This window comes from Pantherophis guttatus, chromosome 3 (genome assembly GCF_059756535.1).
Source record: "Pantherophis guttatus breed Tessera chromosome 3, ASM5975653v1, whole genome shotgun sequence".
Lineage (NCBI taxonomy): Eukaryota > Metazoa > Chordata > Lepidosauria > Squamata > Colubridae > Pantherophis > Pantherophis guttatus.
Genome location: NC_142065.1, coordinates 7,874,933 through 7,894,757, shown reverse-complemented (window position 1 = coordinate 7,894,757; position 19,825 = coordinate 7,874,933). Strand labels below are relative to the sequence as shown.

Here is a 19,825-nt window from a genome sequence, read left to right as displayed (position 1 = left end):
AATTAAATAGATTTGGCTGGTTTAAAACCCCAAAAATTTAAAATACCCCAATTTAAAATTATTATATTGATAGCCCGGCCTGGCGGAACAATAGGATCTTCAGTGCGCAGCGAAACACCCGGAGGTCAGTGATCTTACGTATTTCTGGGGGCAGTTCATTCCACAGGGCTGGGGCTCCCACAGAGAAGGCCCTCCCCCTGGGTGTTGCCAGCCGACATAACTTGGCTGATGGCACCCTGAGGAGACCCTCTCTGTGGGAGCGGACTGGTCGGTGGGAGGCTATTGGTGGCAGAAGACGGTCTCGAAGGTACTCAGGTCCTATGCCATGGAGCGCTTTAAAGGTGGTAACCAACACCTTGAATTGACTTGTAATCACTTAGTAAGCAGGTAAATCTTATTTCATTCTTTGACAAAATCATTAAATTAGTGGACCAGCGAAATGCTGTGGATATAGTATACTTGGCTTTCAGTAAGGCATTTGACAAAGTAGACCACAGCCTACTACTTGATAACTTATAAAAATGTGGGTTAGCATCAATGCCAGCTGGATTCATATCTTTCAGACAAACCACTCTCAACATGCAGTCCTTAGTGGAACTGTACCTATCTGGAGGAAAATAAGCAGTGGGGTTCCCCACAGTTCTGTCTTAGGCCCAGTACATTTCAACATCTTCATAAACAATTTAGATGGGATATAAGGAGAACTCATCAGATTTGCAGATGACACCAAGCTGGCAGCAAAAGCCAGCACTCCAAATATAGGCTCAGGAACCAGATGGATCTTGATAGTCTTGAACACTGGGCCCATGTAACAAATGAAATTCAATTGTGAGAAAAGTTAAGTTTTACCCAGACAAGAAAAAGGAAATGTATAAGTAAGGAGACCAATAGAAACCATGTCTTAGTGCGTATATGCTGTATTCCATTGGAAAGGTACAATTAAGACACGTTATTAGCTTGGTTAATAAGCCACATCAAGGGAATTATGATAGAAACTAAGGCCTCCTTCAGAAGCCAGATTTTGACTAGATGAGGATGAAAGAAAAGTGTTAAAGTTAAGCAAACAAATAAATAAGGTATGTTAAAAAGAAAAAAACAGAAACTTTAGGGTGTTTCTGTGAGTTATTTTGAAAATGTGTGGAATGGAGGCCAAGAGGTGGAATTGAAAATAAAGTCCAACTTCTTGCTAATAACTCATAAATTAAGCCAGTCAGGACAGGATCTGTGTAAGAGACCTTCAAGAATCCAAATGGAGAACTGCTTATTATCGGAGCAAGACAAAAGAAAACAAAATCAAACCAGGTCCCGCAACCCAGAAATAAACTGGGAAAATCTCCCAAGAAATCATGTTGTTTAAAAATAAAATTTAACATGGATCAAGGAAGAACTTGTGAGTAATCTGCATTCAGGGTTGGAAAACTTTATTAAAGGCAAAGTGTTAATATGAAGAACACTCAACATGGCTTCTTAAAAGGTTCACTTATCTTTGAGAGCTGATAAGGTTTATAAGTATTGGGAATCCTCAACTTAAAAACTAGGGCAGGAAAAAATGTTAGGCTACCATATTTTTTACTTTTCCACATTACTTTGACCATGCGTGTATTTTCAATGACAGCTGGTTTGGTGAAGGAGGGTAATACTTTCCAAATAATACAGAAAGAGAGAACTGAATTTTTATGGAGGAAGCCATAGCCAAGAAAAAGGAGGCAGGATAAATAAATGGTCCAAAATGTGTTTCAGAAAGAAAACGACAACTTTATTTGTAATTTCCTGAAGCAAAAATAGAAACTAATAGAATCCATTCCCCCTCCCAAAATTGAGAAGGAGAATCTGCTGGATCCAGAGCCATCTGTGGACTGCGGTGGTGCATGACCAGTTATGTATTGCATGATCACAATGCACAACCTGCTTTTTTTGAGGAGCAACTTGACAGAGGAATTAAAATGGCTGTCAAGTGTTCGAGGAAGATTTCAATTAAACACACCGAGCCAGTGTATATCTGCTGTGAAAAATTAAATTCCCTGCTTGAGATGATCCCAAAATAAATGAAAATAAGTCTGCGTTAGGGGCATGGGTTTTTTCTCCCAATTACTGTGATCACCCTCCAGAATAGTGTCTACTTTTTCAAGTCCCATATTTCAAAAAATAGAGTGGAAAATGGAAAACATATTAAAGAGTAAGGACAAAATGATAACTGTGGTGGGTTGATAACCACCTGTTTATACAGTATTTTTCAAACTCAGCAACTCTTAAGATGCTTGGACTTCAACTCCCAGAATTCCCCTACCAGCATGACTCACTGGGGAATTTTGAGAATTGAAGTCCACACATCTTAAGAGTTCCTGGGTTTGAAAGACACTGCTCTAATAGCAGGAAGTTTTTTACCACAGAAAAAGGGAAAAATAGGAAGATGTGTGAAGGGTTATAAAATTATCCCAAAAAATCCACATTTAAACTGTTAGTATAGAAGAAAAGGATATTTTAAACAGAACCTCTGCAAGATTGTTACTGTTGATCAAAAACCTTATGTGGATTGTAGACAGTTTAACTGAGGAGTCTTTGGAATTTGAAGAATTAGCTAGACAATTGATCTCTACCTATAAATGTTTTTTCTGTGAATTCTCTTTTTCAATAATCCTAAATATCTGGTAACAAAAGAATTTTTTGCAAGTTCTTGGGCTTCCTTAAACTCTGGAATATATTATAGGAAAATTTGTTTTGGAAAGAACAAGTGTAATGTTCACATTCAAGGTTGTTAGCACCAACTGTCTGTGGAGAGTTCTTTATCCCAAGAGCCAAAGGTAACCTCTATCTAAAATATATTATACCGGCCACTGGGAAGTTCAACAGAATACATGTGGTCCTCACTTAATGATGCTAACTAGGAACAGAAACTCCATTGTTTAGCAACTCACTTATAAATTGAAAACCATGTGAGTATGCCACTTAGGGTTGCCTATTATGGCAGTCCCAGTTCCTGTTGTTAAGTGAGGACTGTACCGGTTATTAACAAAGGACCTTATGTGACCATAACTTCCAATTTCCTGCTGGCTTCCCCATTAATTTTGCTCGTTGTAAGCCTGACAATCCCATGACAATCGGATGTGAATCACAATCCCATGACAATCGGATGCTGCAATGGTCAAAAGTGTGAGCTGGTTGCTGAGTGCCTGAAACACAAATGTTGCTGCGTCAGATTTCCTGCTAGCTTCCCCATTGATTTTGCTTATTGGAAGCCAACAGGGAAAGCTGAAAATTATGATCATATGACAATTTGAAACTGACAGTCAGAAGTGTGGGCCGGTCACTGAGCTTCTGAAGCACAATTATGTGGCTGCAGAGGTACTGTATGGCCACAACTTTGAGGATCAGTCATAAATACCACTCCTTCAGTGCCATTGTCACTGCATGAGTGGTCATGAAGCAAGGACTACCTGTATAGCATAGCACCACTGAATTTTCTGAAGTATCTCAATGCAATGAAAGAGCATCAGATATCTTAATCTGAAATCAGATTCAAAATAGTTCGGGCTGAAGCGATGGAATAATTCTGCAGTTGATACTACTATAAAGATCTTATTGCTTTGGCTGGCAGTTCAAATATAGGTCCTTGGAGTGATTCTGAATCAACAAGGAGTATCCGTCAGAACAGCTATGCTAGGTGAATTCCAGCTAGGCAACTGGCATTTAGTCTGAACATGTATGAGAACATCTTCCCAGCCTCAGATATTTCTCCAGCCTCGCCTTGTAATTGTCTCATCTCAGCAGCAGCAGGCTGTAAGTGATGAGGCATGACATACAGGAAGGCAGGTGAGAACCTGGAGAAGTATCCAAGGACAATGTATAGATAAATGTTCTGATGTCAGTCACCCAAATTTGCAGTTTTGTAGTATGCTTCATGATCTTAGAAACCTGGAGTTAAAGAGATTAGAAATGTCATTTGTGAAAGAGTTTAAGCAGCTAGAGAGATTTCAAGCAGCTTTTGAGGTCACGGCTAGCTTAATATAATAAAGAGAGGTTTCCAACCAGCCTGGTGGTATTTATCTCTGACGTGTTCACAATTAAAGAATGACTGCTCAACAACAACCAAAGGGAATATTCTTGACTTAATCCATGTTCCAGGCATGTTTTTTCTAATACATGCTTATTTCCAGCTAATTAGGTCTTTGCTTGAGTCTTCAGCCATGGTGTCTTACTGGTTAAATATCTGTTGAAGCTTTTCTTGATTTGATTGGTTGATTATTCGGATTTTGTCATCTGTTGGCTTTGCTTGATTGTCCTTTAGATGGATTTAGGGCTTCTGAAACTAAGAAGCAGTGAGCTCTTTGAACCAGGCATTTTGCAGAAGAGAAAGTATATACTGTAGCTGCTAGAGATGGCAACATCTCCACTTGTGAGTTGACTGCTAAAATGAATGGAAAGAGACAGATAAGGCCAGTGCCTTCATAAGGCAGTATTTTTTTTCACCTGACCTATTGATAAATGTCAATGGAGATTCTCAGTCATCCAGGTCATGGTTGTCCCAAAGGTGCTTTGTCAAGAGGCCACTGGGCTTTCTGGTTTTTCTTTAAAGACGTTTCGTTTCTCATTCAAGAAGTTTCTTCAATGAGAGCTGAAGAAGCTTCTTGGATGAGAAGCGAAATATCTTCAAAGAAAAACCAGAAAGTCCAGTGGCGTTTTGAAAAAGCACCTTTGGGATGATCTATTGATAGTTTTTGCAATGTATGGCTGTGAAAGTTGGACTGAGTGCCAAAGAATTGAGGCCTTTGAACTATGGTGCTGGAGAAGACTCCTGCGAGTCCCTTGGATTGCAAGGCGATCAAACCGGTCAGTCCTAAAGGAGATTAACCCTGACTGCTCTTTAGAAGGCCAGATCCTGAAGATGAAACTCAAATACTTTGGCCACCTAATGAGAAGGAAGGACTCACTGGAGAAGAGCCTAATGCTGGGAAAGAATGAGGGCAAAAGAAGAACGGGACGACAGAGAACGAGGTGGCTGGATGGAGTCACTGAAGCAGTAGGCGTGAGCTTAAATGGACTCCAGAGGATGGTAGAGGACAGGAAGGCCTGGAGGAACATTGTCCATGGGGTTGCGATGGGTTGGACACGACTTCGCAACTAACAACAACAACAATTTATAGTTTATCTTTTTGTCCTTTTGTGTTTGAAGAGGTATAAGGGAATATCTTCTGTCTTTTTCTCTCACATGCTTCTCTCTCTTCAAGATGTAGTTTAGGAAGAAACAAGGCCTACCGTTTTACTTCAATATAATGAATGCCTAATAGAATTCACTGCTAGCTGGGCTAAGCCTATAAATCCATATTAGAACTGGGGTGACATGATAGCAGTGTTCCAATATTTGAAGGGCTGCCCAAAGAAGAGGAGGTCAACTTATTTTCCAAAGCAGTAGAAAGCAAGACAAAAAAGCAATGGATGGAAACTAACCAAGGAGAAAGGCAACCTAGAACCAAGGAGAAATTTCCTGGCAGTGAGAGCAATCAACCAGTGGAACAGCTTGCCTTTAAAAGTTGTGGCTGCTCCATCACTGGAGGCTTTTAAGAAGACACCCATTTGTCCAGAATGGAATAGGGTCTCCTGCTTGGACAAGAGGTTGGATTAGAAGACCTCCAAGGTCCCAACTCTGATGTTCTATATTTTGCACCTGATCACTATGTTATGACTATTTTTATTTTTTTCCAGTGGGATACTGTTTCTTAAATACTCAATATTTTTTCAATGCTCTACTTATCTTTCGGAACAGGTGTTCCATCCGGGGCTCTAGCTGAATTCAAAGCTTCAAACTTTAGAGTCCATTATTCTGGGTCAAAAGTTGTTAACATGATTTGTAATCCTTGGTGTTTAAGAGATACATTCCTCAGTTCTGGAAGAAAGGTGAAAGCTCAAAACACTCCAGTATCTGATGCAGACAAATCAACTCAGAGATTGAGAATGATGGTCTCTTTTGAAGTCAGCTGGCTTTTCTTGAAGGGAGAAGTAACTGCAAGGTGCATGCAGTTGCTTGAAACAGCCTGGGGAGTAAGAGATAAGTAAGAGAACATGAGTATTACTAACTGAAGTATGAAAGGTGTTTCTAGGTCTGCTTGTGCAACACAACCTGGGCATATTGCCAGACTTAATTAATGTAGCATGGGAAAAAATGAAATATATTGGGAGTAGAACTACTCAAGAGCATCTAATTTACTAGGACTAGGGGTTGCCACAAAGAAAAGGGAGTCAACCTATTTTCCAAAGCACTTGAAGGCAGGACAAGAAGCAACAGATGGAAACTAATCAAGGAGAAAAGCAACCTAGAACTAAGGAGAAATTTCCTGTCATTGAGAACTGTGGATTAGTGAAACAGCTTGCTTTCAGAAGTTGTAGATGCTCCATCACCGGAGGTTTTTAAGAAGAGATTGGGCAGCCATTTGTCTGAAATTGTAAGATCTTCTGCTTGAGCATGGGGTTGGACTAGAAGACCTCCAAGGTTCCTTCCAAGTATGTCATTCTGTTATTCAGCTTTAATTGGTAGCAACATATGGGCAATCTGATCTATGATTAAAACCTAAATATTGTAAAGTCAGGTCTAATTAGTACTTCAACCTGAGGCCGTCAGAGAAAACCATAGCTGTGGACTAAGTAGGAAGTAAATAACCCACATGCTGCAATAGGTCAATGCCAACACAAATTACCTCCATATTGTCACCCAGAAAATAACATGGATGAATCCATGAATCCACCAGGAATCAAGCTTAACTTGAAGGTATCTGAGAAGGTGGAAATCTTTAGCTTGACTTTGGCTGATATCGAAAGGCTGAATAGGGTTAGATATTTTGTACACTTTGATATGACACCATCAAGAAATTCCAGATCTGCAAACTGAAAAGGAAAGCTGAAAAAAATATCCCAGGAGGCCATAGCAAACCACCCCCGTTTGTGACATAGAGAAAACTACATGGACATGTCCATTAAGTCATTGAGGATCAAGATTCACTTGTGGGAGTCTTGACCTTCTTACTTTTCCCCTAAAAACAAAGCTCAGGCTGAAGAAAGACCATCATTGGATCTGCCAGTCATTACTTCTGCTATTTCAACATTGACTACCAATACCATAAAAATTTCTTTCTTTCTTTCTTTCTTTTTTTTTTTTTTTTAGAAAAAGATAGGTACATGGCTTAGGAAAGACCAGCTGCTCAGAAGTGAGTCTTACAATCCAAGTAGTACTCTTAAGGACTGATGTCTTTTATAAGCCACAATGACATCAACATGGTGATACAGAAATCCTGATGTCATGCCATCAATGAAGTGATGATGTCCATCGCATCACTGGTTGTTAGAAGTGCATCAGTTGAGTCATTTGATCTCTGGGTCACCATTTGTCCCATTTATGGACACCAATGCTCTTGGCCCTGCTCCAGAAAGCATTCCGCAACCCGTCCTTCCTTCTTTCACCCACAGATTGTCCTCTCACTCAAGCAGCACCTAAATGAGGTCATCTTTTTTTCTCCTTTGCTCCATTCTCTTGATGCTGGCCATATTTGTTAGCAAGGATTCTTTGGTGTCTTCTGAGTTGACCTTCCAAGCCATTGACCTGGCAGCAAAGAAAATCAGGACAGCGATTAATAGATGGGAAGCAATCTATTAATCGCTATTAATCAGAAGCAATCGCTATTGATCGGAAACAATGAACATGGCAGCCATTCTTAATTTAGTGTCCTTCAAAGATGTTAGACCAGGGGTGTCAAACTCCGGCCTGCAGACCAGATGCACACGCCGACCCCTGGTTTAGCAAAAGGTGTGATACATCACGTGATGACATGAGTTTGACATCCCTGTGCTAGACTGTTGCCACAATGGCCTGCCTGATAGTATTTATGTATTAAATTTATATGCTGCCCCTCTCCTTGATAGAGTAACTCTGGGCTGCTTACAGAAACTTCAGATTCCATAAGTGGTTTTGGATAGCCTTCACAGATGAAACAACAACAATCCCTTACAAATGTCAAGGACTTTGAAACAGAAGGTGATATAACCCAGATCTCCCCACCCACGTACCTGTTTCCGAAGAGAAAAGATGATTTGTTCAAGTTCCTTCACTAAAGATCTGAGGTCTTCTGGGTTCAAAGGTGATTCCTCCACCCTAACAAGAAGTGAATAAAAGAAAGGCTAGAAGTTTGTTGAAGTGCATGGGTGTGTGTGTGTGTGTTTATGTGGGAGTTTCAGGTAAACTTAGGGGAGAGATAGCACTTAGCAATAGCACTTAGACTTATATACCACTTTACAGTGCTTTACAGTCCTCTCTAAGCGGTTTACAGAGTCAGCCTATTGCTCCCAACAATTTGGGTCCTCATTTTACCGACCTCGGAAGGCTGGAAGGCTGAGTCAAACTTGAGCATGGTGAGATTCGATCTGCCAGACTGCTGGCAGCCAGTGATCAGCAGAAGTAGCCTGCAGCAGTGGTGGGTTGCCCCCAGTTCAGACCCGTTCGCAAGAACTGGTAGTAAAACCGGCAGGAGGCTCTGCCCACTGACCCGGACATCAACAGAAAGTTTCCACACATGTACAGAAGCGTGCATGCGCGGGCCTGTTGCAAACCAGTAGTAAAGGTAAGTATAAACTGCGCCACCACGGCTCTTGATCCTCCTTAGGGCAGCCAAATGAGTATTAGGTGGAAGCAAAGGGTTGAAGAAAATGCTAACCCCTTGCAATTTTAATCTTATTTTTAGATTTTTATCCCTTGTGTGTCTAATCACACTTGGTCAATAATTCTCTTCTATTCCTATTCTATTCTACCCACCTTTCTTATTTTTATAAATAGCTCAAGGCAGCCAACATTCAAACTATTACTTCCTCATTCTATTTTCCCCACAAAAAAACACCTGTGAGGTGGGTTGGATTGAGAGAGAAGGATTGGCCCAAAGTCACCCAGCTGGCTTTGATGCCTAAGGTGGGACTAGAACTCACAGTCTCCTGGTTACTAGCCTGGTGCCTTAACTACTAAATCAATAACCACTAGACCAGGGGTCTCCAACCTTGGCAACTTTAAGACTTGTGGACTTCAACTCCCAGAAGTCCACAAGTCTTAAAGTTGCCAAGGTTGGAGACCCCTGCACTAGATCATACTGCAGTCATGTGGAATTTCTCAAACCACATCTAGTAGCCTTAGTCCAATGTTTCTCAACTGGCTTCTTCATCTGACTGGGGAATTCTGGGAGTTGAAGTACACACACAATGTAGCTGAAATTGCCTTAGCCCTTCTATGAATAAATCCAGAAATGCATTGATTGTGCAAAAAATATATAAAGGATGAGCTTTTAAAAAGAGTCCATTAAATCTTAGCTACATAAGTGTAAGAAGAAGAAGCTGAGAAATATACCTTGGTTCTCCTAAGGTGGCCTTGGATGGATTTTCTTCTGGATAGCTGAAGTTGGATGTTCTTTTGCTTCGGAACTGTTGCGAGAGAGCCCTTAGTTGACCCCTTGTGTTGCAATCTAGGGCAAGAAGAAAAATTTGACAACTTTTGAAAAACTCATAAATGCCCGTATCTGTCATCTTAGCTTTCTTCATTCTGCCTGCATGTAGAAGATATATAGGGGAACCAACTAAGTGGGTCTTATATAAAAGCATATATTCACTTCTCTTCCCAAAAAAGTAATCTCAGGTCAGCAACACCCCTTGACATTTTTTTACTGGACAAAATACATAAGAAATGATCACAAATTTGATATCTGAAAGAACTACATCTAAACATCAACGGAGGAACATTTATGTTCTCCAAAACATTCTCTTATTTAGGATACTAGTGAGGCCACACTTGGAATACTACATCCATTTCTGGTCACCCTAATACAGTGATGGCTAACCTTTTTGTTGTTGCGTGCCGACAGCATGCGCGCCTGCACCCATAACGCAATGCACATGCGACCCCTCCACCCCCTGCCCCCCGCACATGTGTCCATGCCTGCCCCCTGCCTCATACATGCATGCACGGACCCCCCATGCTCCCCCATCCCCCATTTATGTGCCTTCGCACATTTGCGGCAGAGACCCAAAAATCAGCTGGCCGGTGGGAGGCGCGCATGCATGTGCGGTGGAGCTGAGCTGGGCCAACGGCTCGCGTGCCACCAGAGAGGCTGCTGCTTGCCACCTCTGGCACACGTGCCATAGGTTCGCCATCAGGACCCTAATACGAAAAAAGAGACTCTAGAAAATGTGCAGAGAAGAGCAACAAAAATGATAAACATTCTGGAGGGCAGGACAAGAATGAACAGGTGGAAGATCGTAAAAGAGAGATGTTTCCTGACAGTGAAAACAATCAGTGGGACAGCTTGCCTCCAGAACTGGAGGTTTTTTGAAGAACAGACTAGACAGCTGTTTCTCCAGACTGCTGTAGGGACTCCTGCTTGAGCAGGGGGTTGGACCGGAAGACCTCCAAGGTCCGTTCCAATTCTATTGTTCTATGTTCTGTTCAATCCTTGAAAAGAGATGCCTCAAAAATACCATTCTCTGGGAGATAGCTGAATTTCAATTCATCAGGAGATTCACCCCCATGAGTCCCAAAGAATGAAGTTTCTTAACATGCAGGTATCAACTTGTATTTTTATGCAAGGACTATATCACGCTACCTACGTTGAAGGTCACTACAGGTGAATTCTCACTTCTTCTTTTATCATTCCCTTTCTCCACCTTTCAATAAAATTCTTTATGGATGGGTGTGTCTGTGGTTCATACACAACCAGACACACAGAGCCCCCACAGATTTTCCTTAGGATTATAGTCCAGGAATGTTCTCCCTAAAGCAATGGGGGTGAAGTGGGTGAAAGATGAAGGAGAGGAAGAGTTGATTATCAATCAATTTTTTTATTACAGTCGCAGACCAGAGGTGATTATGAATGGACTCCATCTCCTAAGAAGGAAGATAAATGAACATCAAGATCATCCAGAAACAGCTGCTGGTTTGATGGAAATCAGACCTAAAACCCTAAATTATTCTTCTACTGCAACCGATGTTCACCACCACCTTCTAAAATTAGTTTAAAATAGAATTTTTGTAACTCACGGTTGAGTTACAAACCAGGAATTGAATTGCACTCAGAAACACAATAGAAGAGAATATCTATAACTCAGGGTTCAACTGGTCTCTGAGCTTTGTTGTTTTTTTACAGACATTTCATTACCCAACTACAACATCATCAGTGCTAGAAGAGTCTGTAACAGCCACTATGTAGGAGAGACACGCAAGGGACTAGCAGAATGCATCCATGAACACCAATTGGCCGTCCGAAGACGTGATGGAAGCTGAAAAACGAAGCAGAAAGACCAAAACACCTCCTCACCAGCAATCAACAGCCAGATAAGCAGAGATTAACACCAAGATACACCAACATTAGACCAACAATCAAGCAATAAACGATACCCCAATCAAAAAATTACCAGCAGAAATAATCAAACAGTAAACAACAGTCTAATCAAGGAACCACCAAGACAAAAACAGTATTCCCAAGAACACTGACAAGGTAAGTATATATACAGGGAGTAAACCCCAGCCCTTTCCAGCATTGATGATGTTACTTAGCTGGGTCATGAAACGCCTGCAAGAAAGCAATCAAACTCAGAGAGCACCAAGGATTCCACAATTCAACTCTGAGGAATAGATACAGGTAGTCCTCGACTTACAACAGTTCATTTAGGGATAGTTCAAAGTTACAACGGCACTGAAAAATGTGACTTATGACCGTTTTTCACACTTGCAACCATTACGGCATCCCCAGGATCAAAAATTCAGATGCTTGCCATGTGGTTCTTATTTACGACAGTTTCAGTGTCACAGGATTATGTGATCAGCTTTTGCGACCTTCTGACAAGCAAAATCAATGGGGAATCGAGATTCACTTAACAACCGTGTGAACAACTTAACAACTCTGGCAAGAAAAGTTGTAAAATGGGGGCAAACTCACTTACATGTTTCATTCAGCAACATAAATTTTGGGCTCAATTGTGGTCATAACTCAAGGATTACCTCTATTCTCCTTTATTGGGTTTGAGTGCAATTCCATTCTTGTTTTTTTCTTATAAAGTTCGTGGTTTAGCTACTATATATCATCAGGTCTTTCTTCTCCAGGTAGAAGCAGGCCATCTCTTCCATCCTCTGGATGAACATACATGAATTGTTTCCCACTTTTAAGAGATCAAGGAGAGGGCGGGCCCCAGAAACAGTGGATTTTGGTAACGGATCATTCTTTGTGTAACAATCTCTGCCCCCTGTATCCCTCGAGCTAACTGGGGAATAAAATGTCTGCAAGAAAGCAACCAAACTCAGAGAACACCAAGGAACCCACAGTCCTCACAAACCCCACTCCCTTGCAGCCCTGATGATGTTACCTAGTTGGGTAATGAAAAGTCTACAAGAAAATAACCAAACTCAGAGAGCACCCAAGTCCCCACAAAATTAGTTTTTTTAAAAAAAGGTTTTAGCTTGATAAGAGTGTCTTCTAAATGGGGAAAGGCGCTTTTTTGACCTATTCCAGCAAAGTGTCACCTTGCTGGGATTTCTTCACCTTCGCAGCAGTCTTTCCACAAGCGCAGATCCACCTGGGGAATTTCACTGCAGTCCACCATGCCTTGAGGGTAGGAGGCCACCTGGAAGACGTCCCTCTGGAGCTGCTGGATGTGGTCGCTGTTGTCACAGATGATGCGGGCCAGGGACCCTTGCTTGATTTGGGTGAGCTGGGCTGAAGTGAACACACCTGGGTTTTCATACCAAAACCTAATAGAGAGAAGCAAAAAGGTGAGGATATGGAACATCTGGAGAACTCAAAGAGGGAGATTTAATTATGGTCTTAAAGGAACGTCGTTTTTCCTCTCTCTAGCTGTGTCCCAAAGGTGCTTTTTTCAAGGGGCAACTGGACTTTCTGGTTTTTCTTTGAAGACGTTTCACTTCTCATCCAAGAAGCTTCTTCAGCTCTCACTAGATGGTGGGGAACGGAAGGATCACCATCCAGACAGAGCTGAAGAAGCTCCTTGGATGAGAAGTGAAACGTCTTCAAAGAAAAACCAGAAAGTCCAGTTGCCTCTTGAAAAAAAGCACCTTTGGGACAACCATGACCTGGATGACCGAGAACCTCCATAGACTCTCTAGATGTGCTACTCTATAAGACACATGGCAATTAGAATGCAGTATTACAGGCTAACTCTGCCAACTGCCAGCAGTTCGATCCTGACTGGCTCAAGGTTGACTCAGCCTTCCACCCTTCCGAGGTCAGTAAAATGAGGATCCAGATTGTGGGGGGCAATAGGCTGACTCTGTAAACCGCCTAGGAAGGGCTGTGAAGCATTATGGGGCGGTATATAAGTCTAAGTGCTATTGCTATATCTAGGCAAGAACAGATGGGAACTCATCAAATAAGAGATGACTAATGTAAAAACACGCTCTTTGCCAGGGCTGGTGAGCCTTGATTAAAGCAACAGATTCCGCAAGGAAATGGGAGAAAGGCTAATCTGGTGAAGGGGGTTTAACAATAAATACAATCACCAAATACTGTGTTTTGTTTATAAATGTTACTCTGGATTGAAAGCCCTTTTCGAGGAGACTATTATCCTCGAAAGTAAGGATCTTATATAAAGTAAGATATAAATAGCTATGACAAATAATAAATGATAAATCACTTCAACAGCAAATTGCTCGGATGAAAGGATGAAGAGCAAACCTCTCCAATCTGGCAGAGGAGAGGAGAGGAGAGGAGAGGAGAGGAGAGTTGGAAGGGACCTTGGAGGTCTTCTAGTCCAACCCCCTGCTTAGGCAGGAAACCCTACACCGCTTCAGACAAATGGTTATCCAACATCTTCTTAAAAGCTTCCAGTGTTGGAGCATTCACAACTTCTGGAAGCAAGTTGTTCCACTGATTAATTGTTCTCACTGTCAGGAAATTTCTCCTTAGTTCTAGGTTGCTTCTATTGTTGGATGTCAACTCATCCCTGGAAGCTTTCAAGAAGAGACTGGACTGCCATCTGTCAGAAATGGTGTAGGGTTTCCTGCTTGGGCGGGTGTGTGTGTGTCAGCTTTGGAAGCCATATTAGGCCGGAAGCTTCCATGCTGCCACCTTCTCATGTGTGGGAAAGTAGGAGGGGGGGATTTAGTAGAAGGGTTGTCTTTAGACATAATAGCATTCTTCCTGTCGGTCAAGGTCAGGCTGATCCTGCATCTGGAGAAGGAATGGTCGGAGTGATGTTGTCTCGAGATGGGATGGATGGTGATTGGAGCATGTGATCGTCTGAGGAGTGAGGGGATGGTTTGGGGGGGGGTTGATTTACTGAGGGAAAACCCGAACCTCTCAGATTCAGGTTTTCCCAGATGTGCCAGTTTACCTATTCTAGTAAAGAGAACTTTGAAAAATGCTTGCTTCAGAGTTTTGCTTGGAGGCGGGATGGTGTTTCTGGAACGCTGACAGTATGTGCGTTGGACTAGATGACCTACAGGGTCTCTTCCAACTCCGTTAATCTGTTAACTAGCATGATCTTTCTGGCAAGGTTGAGGGGGATTGACATATCTGCTGACTGCAAGACTGAAGTAGCTGGCAGGGTGACTTGTTTCTGAGGAAAAATTGGGACTTACCTGTCTCCATCTCGGAGTCTTCTGAACTGGGTCACCAATAAGCACATGAGAGTTGGTCCTACTCTGGTTCCTGGGATAAGATCTTCTACCATCAAGGCTGGAAAGAGGTCGATATTCTTTGTAATTCCATATAAACTGCAGGAGCGGAGGAGGAAATGGATTAAGAGACGTGGAGCAGATTCAGTGGAGGACAGCAAGGATTTTCATGGGGGTGAAATTTTTATTTTTCAAGGAGAGACAAAGGGAAGGTTTCAGCTTTTAGAAGTGGTAACGGATAAACCTAGCACTATATTGGACAGATATTCTTGCCTATGATATTAGACTGGGAGACTGACATGGGAGAAGCATTGGCCCAACAAGTTGAATGGAGAAGGAGGGAGAGGGAGATAGAGAGGGAGGAGGAGAAGGAGAAGAAAGGAGGTGGAGACACAGAGGGAGAAGGAGAAGGAAGGGAGAGGGAGATAGGAGAGGGAGAAAAGAGGAGATGGAGACACAGAGGGAGAAGGAGAAGGAGAAAGAAGGGAGGGAGATAAAGAGGAGAGGGAGACTGAGAAAGAGAAAGGAGAGGGAGATAGGAGAGAGAGAAGGGAGATGGAGACACAGAGGAAGAAGGAGAAGGAGAAAGAAGGGAGATAGAGGAGAAGGAGAAGGAGAAGGAAGGGAAATGGAGACTTCTCTAGCATCCATTGTCCATGCTCCCATACCTCCTGAGTTTCTCCCTGATCTCCAGATTTTTAATTTCATTCCTGAGGTCATCAAACTCCTGAGCAGAGGTGAGGTTGCAGAAGACTCGGAAGTCATTATAAGGAGGGATGCCGTGATCGCGCCCTCTCTGGATATTGATGGCTGCCAGGTCCAGGGAGACCGAGTGCACCATTGAAAACAGCTTCTCAGTCAGCTCCATATTGAGGAGTTCAGAAGGCACCCGCATTTTCCCAGGCACCCCAAAAAGCCCACGCAGAAGGGGATCAATGCCACCCTCCTGGATGATCCTGAACGGGGAGAAGAACGCCTTGTGAAGCGGGATATGGCCTTGCCGGATGGGCTCGAAAGTTTCATTCAACCGGTAGAGTTGCGGATGGATGAGGGTGTGGCCGAAGCGAAAAGCCGCGGTGGCAAAAACGTTCAGGATGCCAGCATTGGTGGTGGGCTCGTAGCCTTTGTAGTCTCCCATGACCTTCATCCCAGCTTCTCCAAGGATCTTGGGAAGCCAGTGGGAGTAGGTGATATGCTGCATCAGGGCCCCCACAATCTTGCGAGCCTCGTGATAGATGGTGTCCCCATCCCAGTGAGGGTTCAAAGACTGGAGCTCGGCGGCCACCCGGTTATGCTCGCGGAACCACAAGGTGTGCATGGAAGTCAATCCCAGTTGCTCGTTGGCCCGGTGATCCCCGGCCAAGAAACACGGCACTGGACTCTCGCTTTCATCCCGCATGCACTCAGTCGGCGGCCCGGTGGCGAAAGGCAGGAGGGGTTTTCCTGAACTCGGAACCACCTGGCCTGACTTCAGAAACCCATTCTGGTTACTGAGATTCCGCAGTTCGAGGGACTCCTGTTCGGTGCTGCCGTAGACATTGGAAGCGTCGATGAAGGAGGTGAGGTGGTTGATCTGCTCCCGGGGGTAGACGGAGTTCAACAGCAGGGAGGTCATCCCGCTGCCGCACACGGGGCTGGAACGCACAAAGAACATGCACCGTCCTCGGCGTACCCGGGGGTCATTCTTGGGGATCATAATGGAGAAGCAAGGAGGATCGTTGGTGCACACTTGACTGCATGACGCCCCATCCGAGAAACGCGCCATGCTGATCGCAGCCACCGTCTGGTCCAAGTCGTGATCCAGAAACTGCCCCCATTGCATAAGCATGTGAGTGAAGTGGTCATCTGGGGTGATGGTCTCCGTGCCAATCAGGGCAGTCGAGACCAAGCGAGGCAGAGGAAGGGGGAGATCCCTGGAATCTTCCGCCAAGGAGAAACCCCGAGGGAGGTTGAAGCCATTTTGGTAAGCGGGCTTCAGCAGCCGTTGGAAGGCTGTGAGGGATGCGCCCCACATGGGGTGCTGGAAGTTATTGCAAGACCCATCGTGGGTCCTGTACTTCTTATGGAAGCAGATGTCGGAGCAGTTGGGGGTGCGGCGGTGGGCGGAGCAGCCCGATAAGTTGGCAATCATGTTCAGGTAGTGTGGGGAAACTAGGTCGTTGTAGCGATAGCCTGCAAGACAAGGTTAAAATGTTGGATTGGAGTTAGAATTAGAATCAAAGTGGATGAACTACATTTGTTTGTTTGTTTGTTTCCTGCTTTTATTATTTTTACAAATAACTCAGGGTCCTGAACATAGATAACACACCTTATTTTTCCTATTGTCCCCACAACAACAATCCCATGAGATGAATTGGACTGGGGGAGAAGGACTGGCCCAAAGTCACCTAGCTGGCTTTCAAGGCGGGACTAGAACTCACCATCTCTTTGTGATTGGCTTAAAGTCACCTAGCTGGCTTTCATGGCTAAGGCGGGACTAGAACTCACCATCTCTTGCGATTGGCCCAAAGTCACCCAGCTGGCTTTGATAGCTAAGGCGGGACTTGAACTCACGGCCTCCCACTTTCTAGCCTTCTACATTCTGCAATCTGCTTAACTTAACCAAGACCAGCATTGTTCCTTATCTGGCAAAGGGGTGGCTGGGGGAACGGGACGACATTAATGAAGATAATTTCTCAGACAATGAGAAGAGTAAGTCCATGAAGGCAGCATCTCTTTCAGTGATTTGAGGTGTTTCTTCCCAGCTTCCGGGCTGTGTGAGTTCATGAGATGCTACCAAAAGATCCATCTTTTTCCTGATTGTTTATGTCTATTCCAGAGGCATAATTTATCAATTTATGACCACAATTGAGCGAAACATTTCTGTGGCAAAGCAAGACAGTTGTTAAGTAAGCTTTGTTCCATTTTACAACCTTTCCAGCCACAGTTGTTAAATGAATCTCTGTAGTTGTTAAGTTACTAACATGGATGTTTGTTTTTCTTTTTTAATTTGATTTATATGCCGTCCTTCTCCGGAGACTCAGGGCGGCTTACAATGCGCTAAGCAATAGTTAAGTGAATGTTAAGTGAATCCGGCTACCCTATTGACTTTGCTTGCCAGAAGATTGTAAAAGTGGATTCTATGACACTGCAAAAGTCATAAAGATGAGTCAGTTGCCAAGATTCCAAATTTTGATCACGTGACCATGGGGATGCTGCGACGGGCGTGTGAAAAATGGTCATAAGTCACTTTTTTCAGGGCTGTTGTAACTTTGGTCACTAAATTAAGTCAAGGACTACCTGTACTAAGTGTCTAGGAGTTCGGAACACAGCCATTCAATATTAAATGACATAATTTATCTTTTTTTAAAAATGGCTTTCCAGCTCTCATAATGGGAAAATTTAACAGCCTAAGACTCCAATGAAGGATGCCTAGAAAATAGGAAATGCCAACTGAATTTTGCAGGAAGGTCTGGTGTTCCTCCTAAACCCTTAAGACTAAAAAAAGCAAGGGCAATTTTTTCGCATTATACCTGTTCCATTCATGTCCACGAATAATCCTTGCTGCACGTGATCCTGAATGAGCTGCAAGGTTCGTTCAAAGATTTCTCCAGCCCGAGCGGTTTCGATGGTATAGGAGTCCCGTGGATATCTGAAAAGGGCCAGCAATTCGTTGGGCGTTTTGGGTCTCCTGTTTGGGAGGGACAGAATGTGATTCTTTTAGTGGCTCGTCATATCCTGCAAACTTCGATTTCTGCATTGTAATATTTTCCCCCAATTAAATTCCTGACTGGTTGGTTGTTATCAGTAGAAGAAAATATTTGTAGTTCAGTGTTCAAATGTGGAGTCCCTGGTGCTCTCTGAACCTGGTTATTTTCCTGCAGACATTTCATTACCCAACTAGATAACTTCATCAGTGCTAGAAGTGTGTGGTGTTTGCAGAGAGGAGGAGGAGGAGGAGGACTGCGGTGTCTTTGGTGCCCTCTGAGCTTGATTATTTGCTTGCAGACATTTTATTACCCAACTAGGTAACATCTTCAGTGCTAGAAGGGACTGTAACAGCCATTATGTAGGATAGGCAGGCAGAAGACTAACAGAACACATTGATAAACACCAACTAGCAGTCAGAAGACATGATGAAAACACTTTAATTGCATAACACATGGACAGACGTAACTGGGAAACTGTGAGCAACCTAGATCAAATCAAGTCCAAAATTGTTAAGAGAATTCCTGGAAGCCTGGCACTCTGACCAATCAACCGTCAACAGGCACATAGAGATAAACAACTTCTACATACTTTTCAAAAGAGGCAATCAAAAAACCCCAAAAGGAAACAAAAAGACCAGAATATCTCCTTGCTAGCAATCAACATCCAGATGAACAGAGAACACCATGGTTAATACTAGACAAACAAACAGTATACAATTCCACAGTCAAGAAACTACCAACTCAAACAAACAATCAAACATTAAAGACAGCCTAATCAAGGAACCACCAAGAACACTCCCCCCAACACTGACAGGGCAAGCCAGTTGTATGAAAAACCAGAGACCAAACTCCATACCCTTGAAGCACTGATGATGTTATCTAGTTGGGTAATGAAATGTCTGCAGGAAAACAACGAAGCTCAGAGAGCACCAATGACTCCATGGTTGATTGTTACCTGTTGCATCCACCTGATGTTCAGCCTGGCAATAAATCTCATTCAATGGAAAGGAAATTCCTGATAGTCTTACTTGCTGAACAGTTCGGTGCGTGTCGAATTGATGGCGAAGTCCACACTGCTGATGGCTTCCTGGATAGAGGTGGCTACAAAGGTATCCCCGCTCCTTCTGATGTTTGTGGCTTTGTTTTCCCGGTGAGAAAAAGAAAAGAATAAGACCGTAATTAGTTTAATGGATTCATGAAAATTAAGGAAGGGATCATTTGACTAGGATCTCAACAGCTTGTAGATAATACAGTTACATCTTGCTTACTGACTGCTTGGTGCAATGGCTGTTCAAAGTTACAATAATCAAATAAAACCAACTTGGCAATCAATTCTTGCATTTATAGCCAACGCAGCATCTCATGGTCACGTGATCTCCCTTTGCGACAATGGAGAAGACAACAGTGAAATTGTAATTCGTATTCATGTGATCTTTCACTTAATGACTTCACTGACTCACTAACATGTTGAGACCAGTGGTGGGCTTGAAAT

General features: G+C 43.1%; 1 protein-coding gene across 3 annotated transcripts in view; it reads right to left on the bottom strand.

Annotated features, from left to right (window-relative positions):
- Positions 1–7,115: 7,115 nt before the first annotated feature.
- LOC117679398 (peroxidasin homolog) overlaps positions 7,116–19,825 on the bottom strand; it is a 126,643-nt gene continuing 113,933 nt past the window's right edge. For 2 of the 3 annotated variants that reach the window (XM_060684349.2, XM_087889005.1), the window contains exons 15-22: positions 19,362–19,470; positions 18,157–18,314; positions 15,313–16,816; positions 14,609–14,743; positions 12,555–12,763; positions 9,374–9,488; positions 8,053–8,137; positions 7,116–7,588 (exon numbers count right to left, since the gene is read on the bottom strand). In XM_060684349.2, coding sequence (XP_060540332.2) covers positions 7,490–7,588; positions 8,053–8,137; positions 9,374–9,488; positions 12,555–12,763; positions 14,609–14,743; positions 15,313–16,816; positions 18,157–18,314; positions 19,362–19,470 — 2,414 coding nt within the window. In that variant the 3' untranslated portion in view covers positions 7,116–7,489. Of the gene's footprint in view, positions 7,589–8,052; positions 8,138–9,373; positions 9,489–12,535; positions 12,764–14,608; positions 14,744–15,312; positions 16,817–18,156; positions 18,315–19,361; positions 19,471–19,825 lie in introns of all 3 variants that reach the window. The other variant, XM_087889004.1, reaches the window with a different exon arrangement.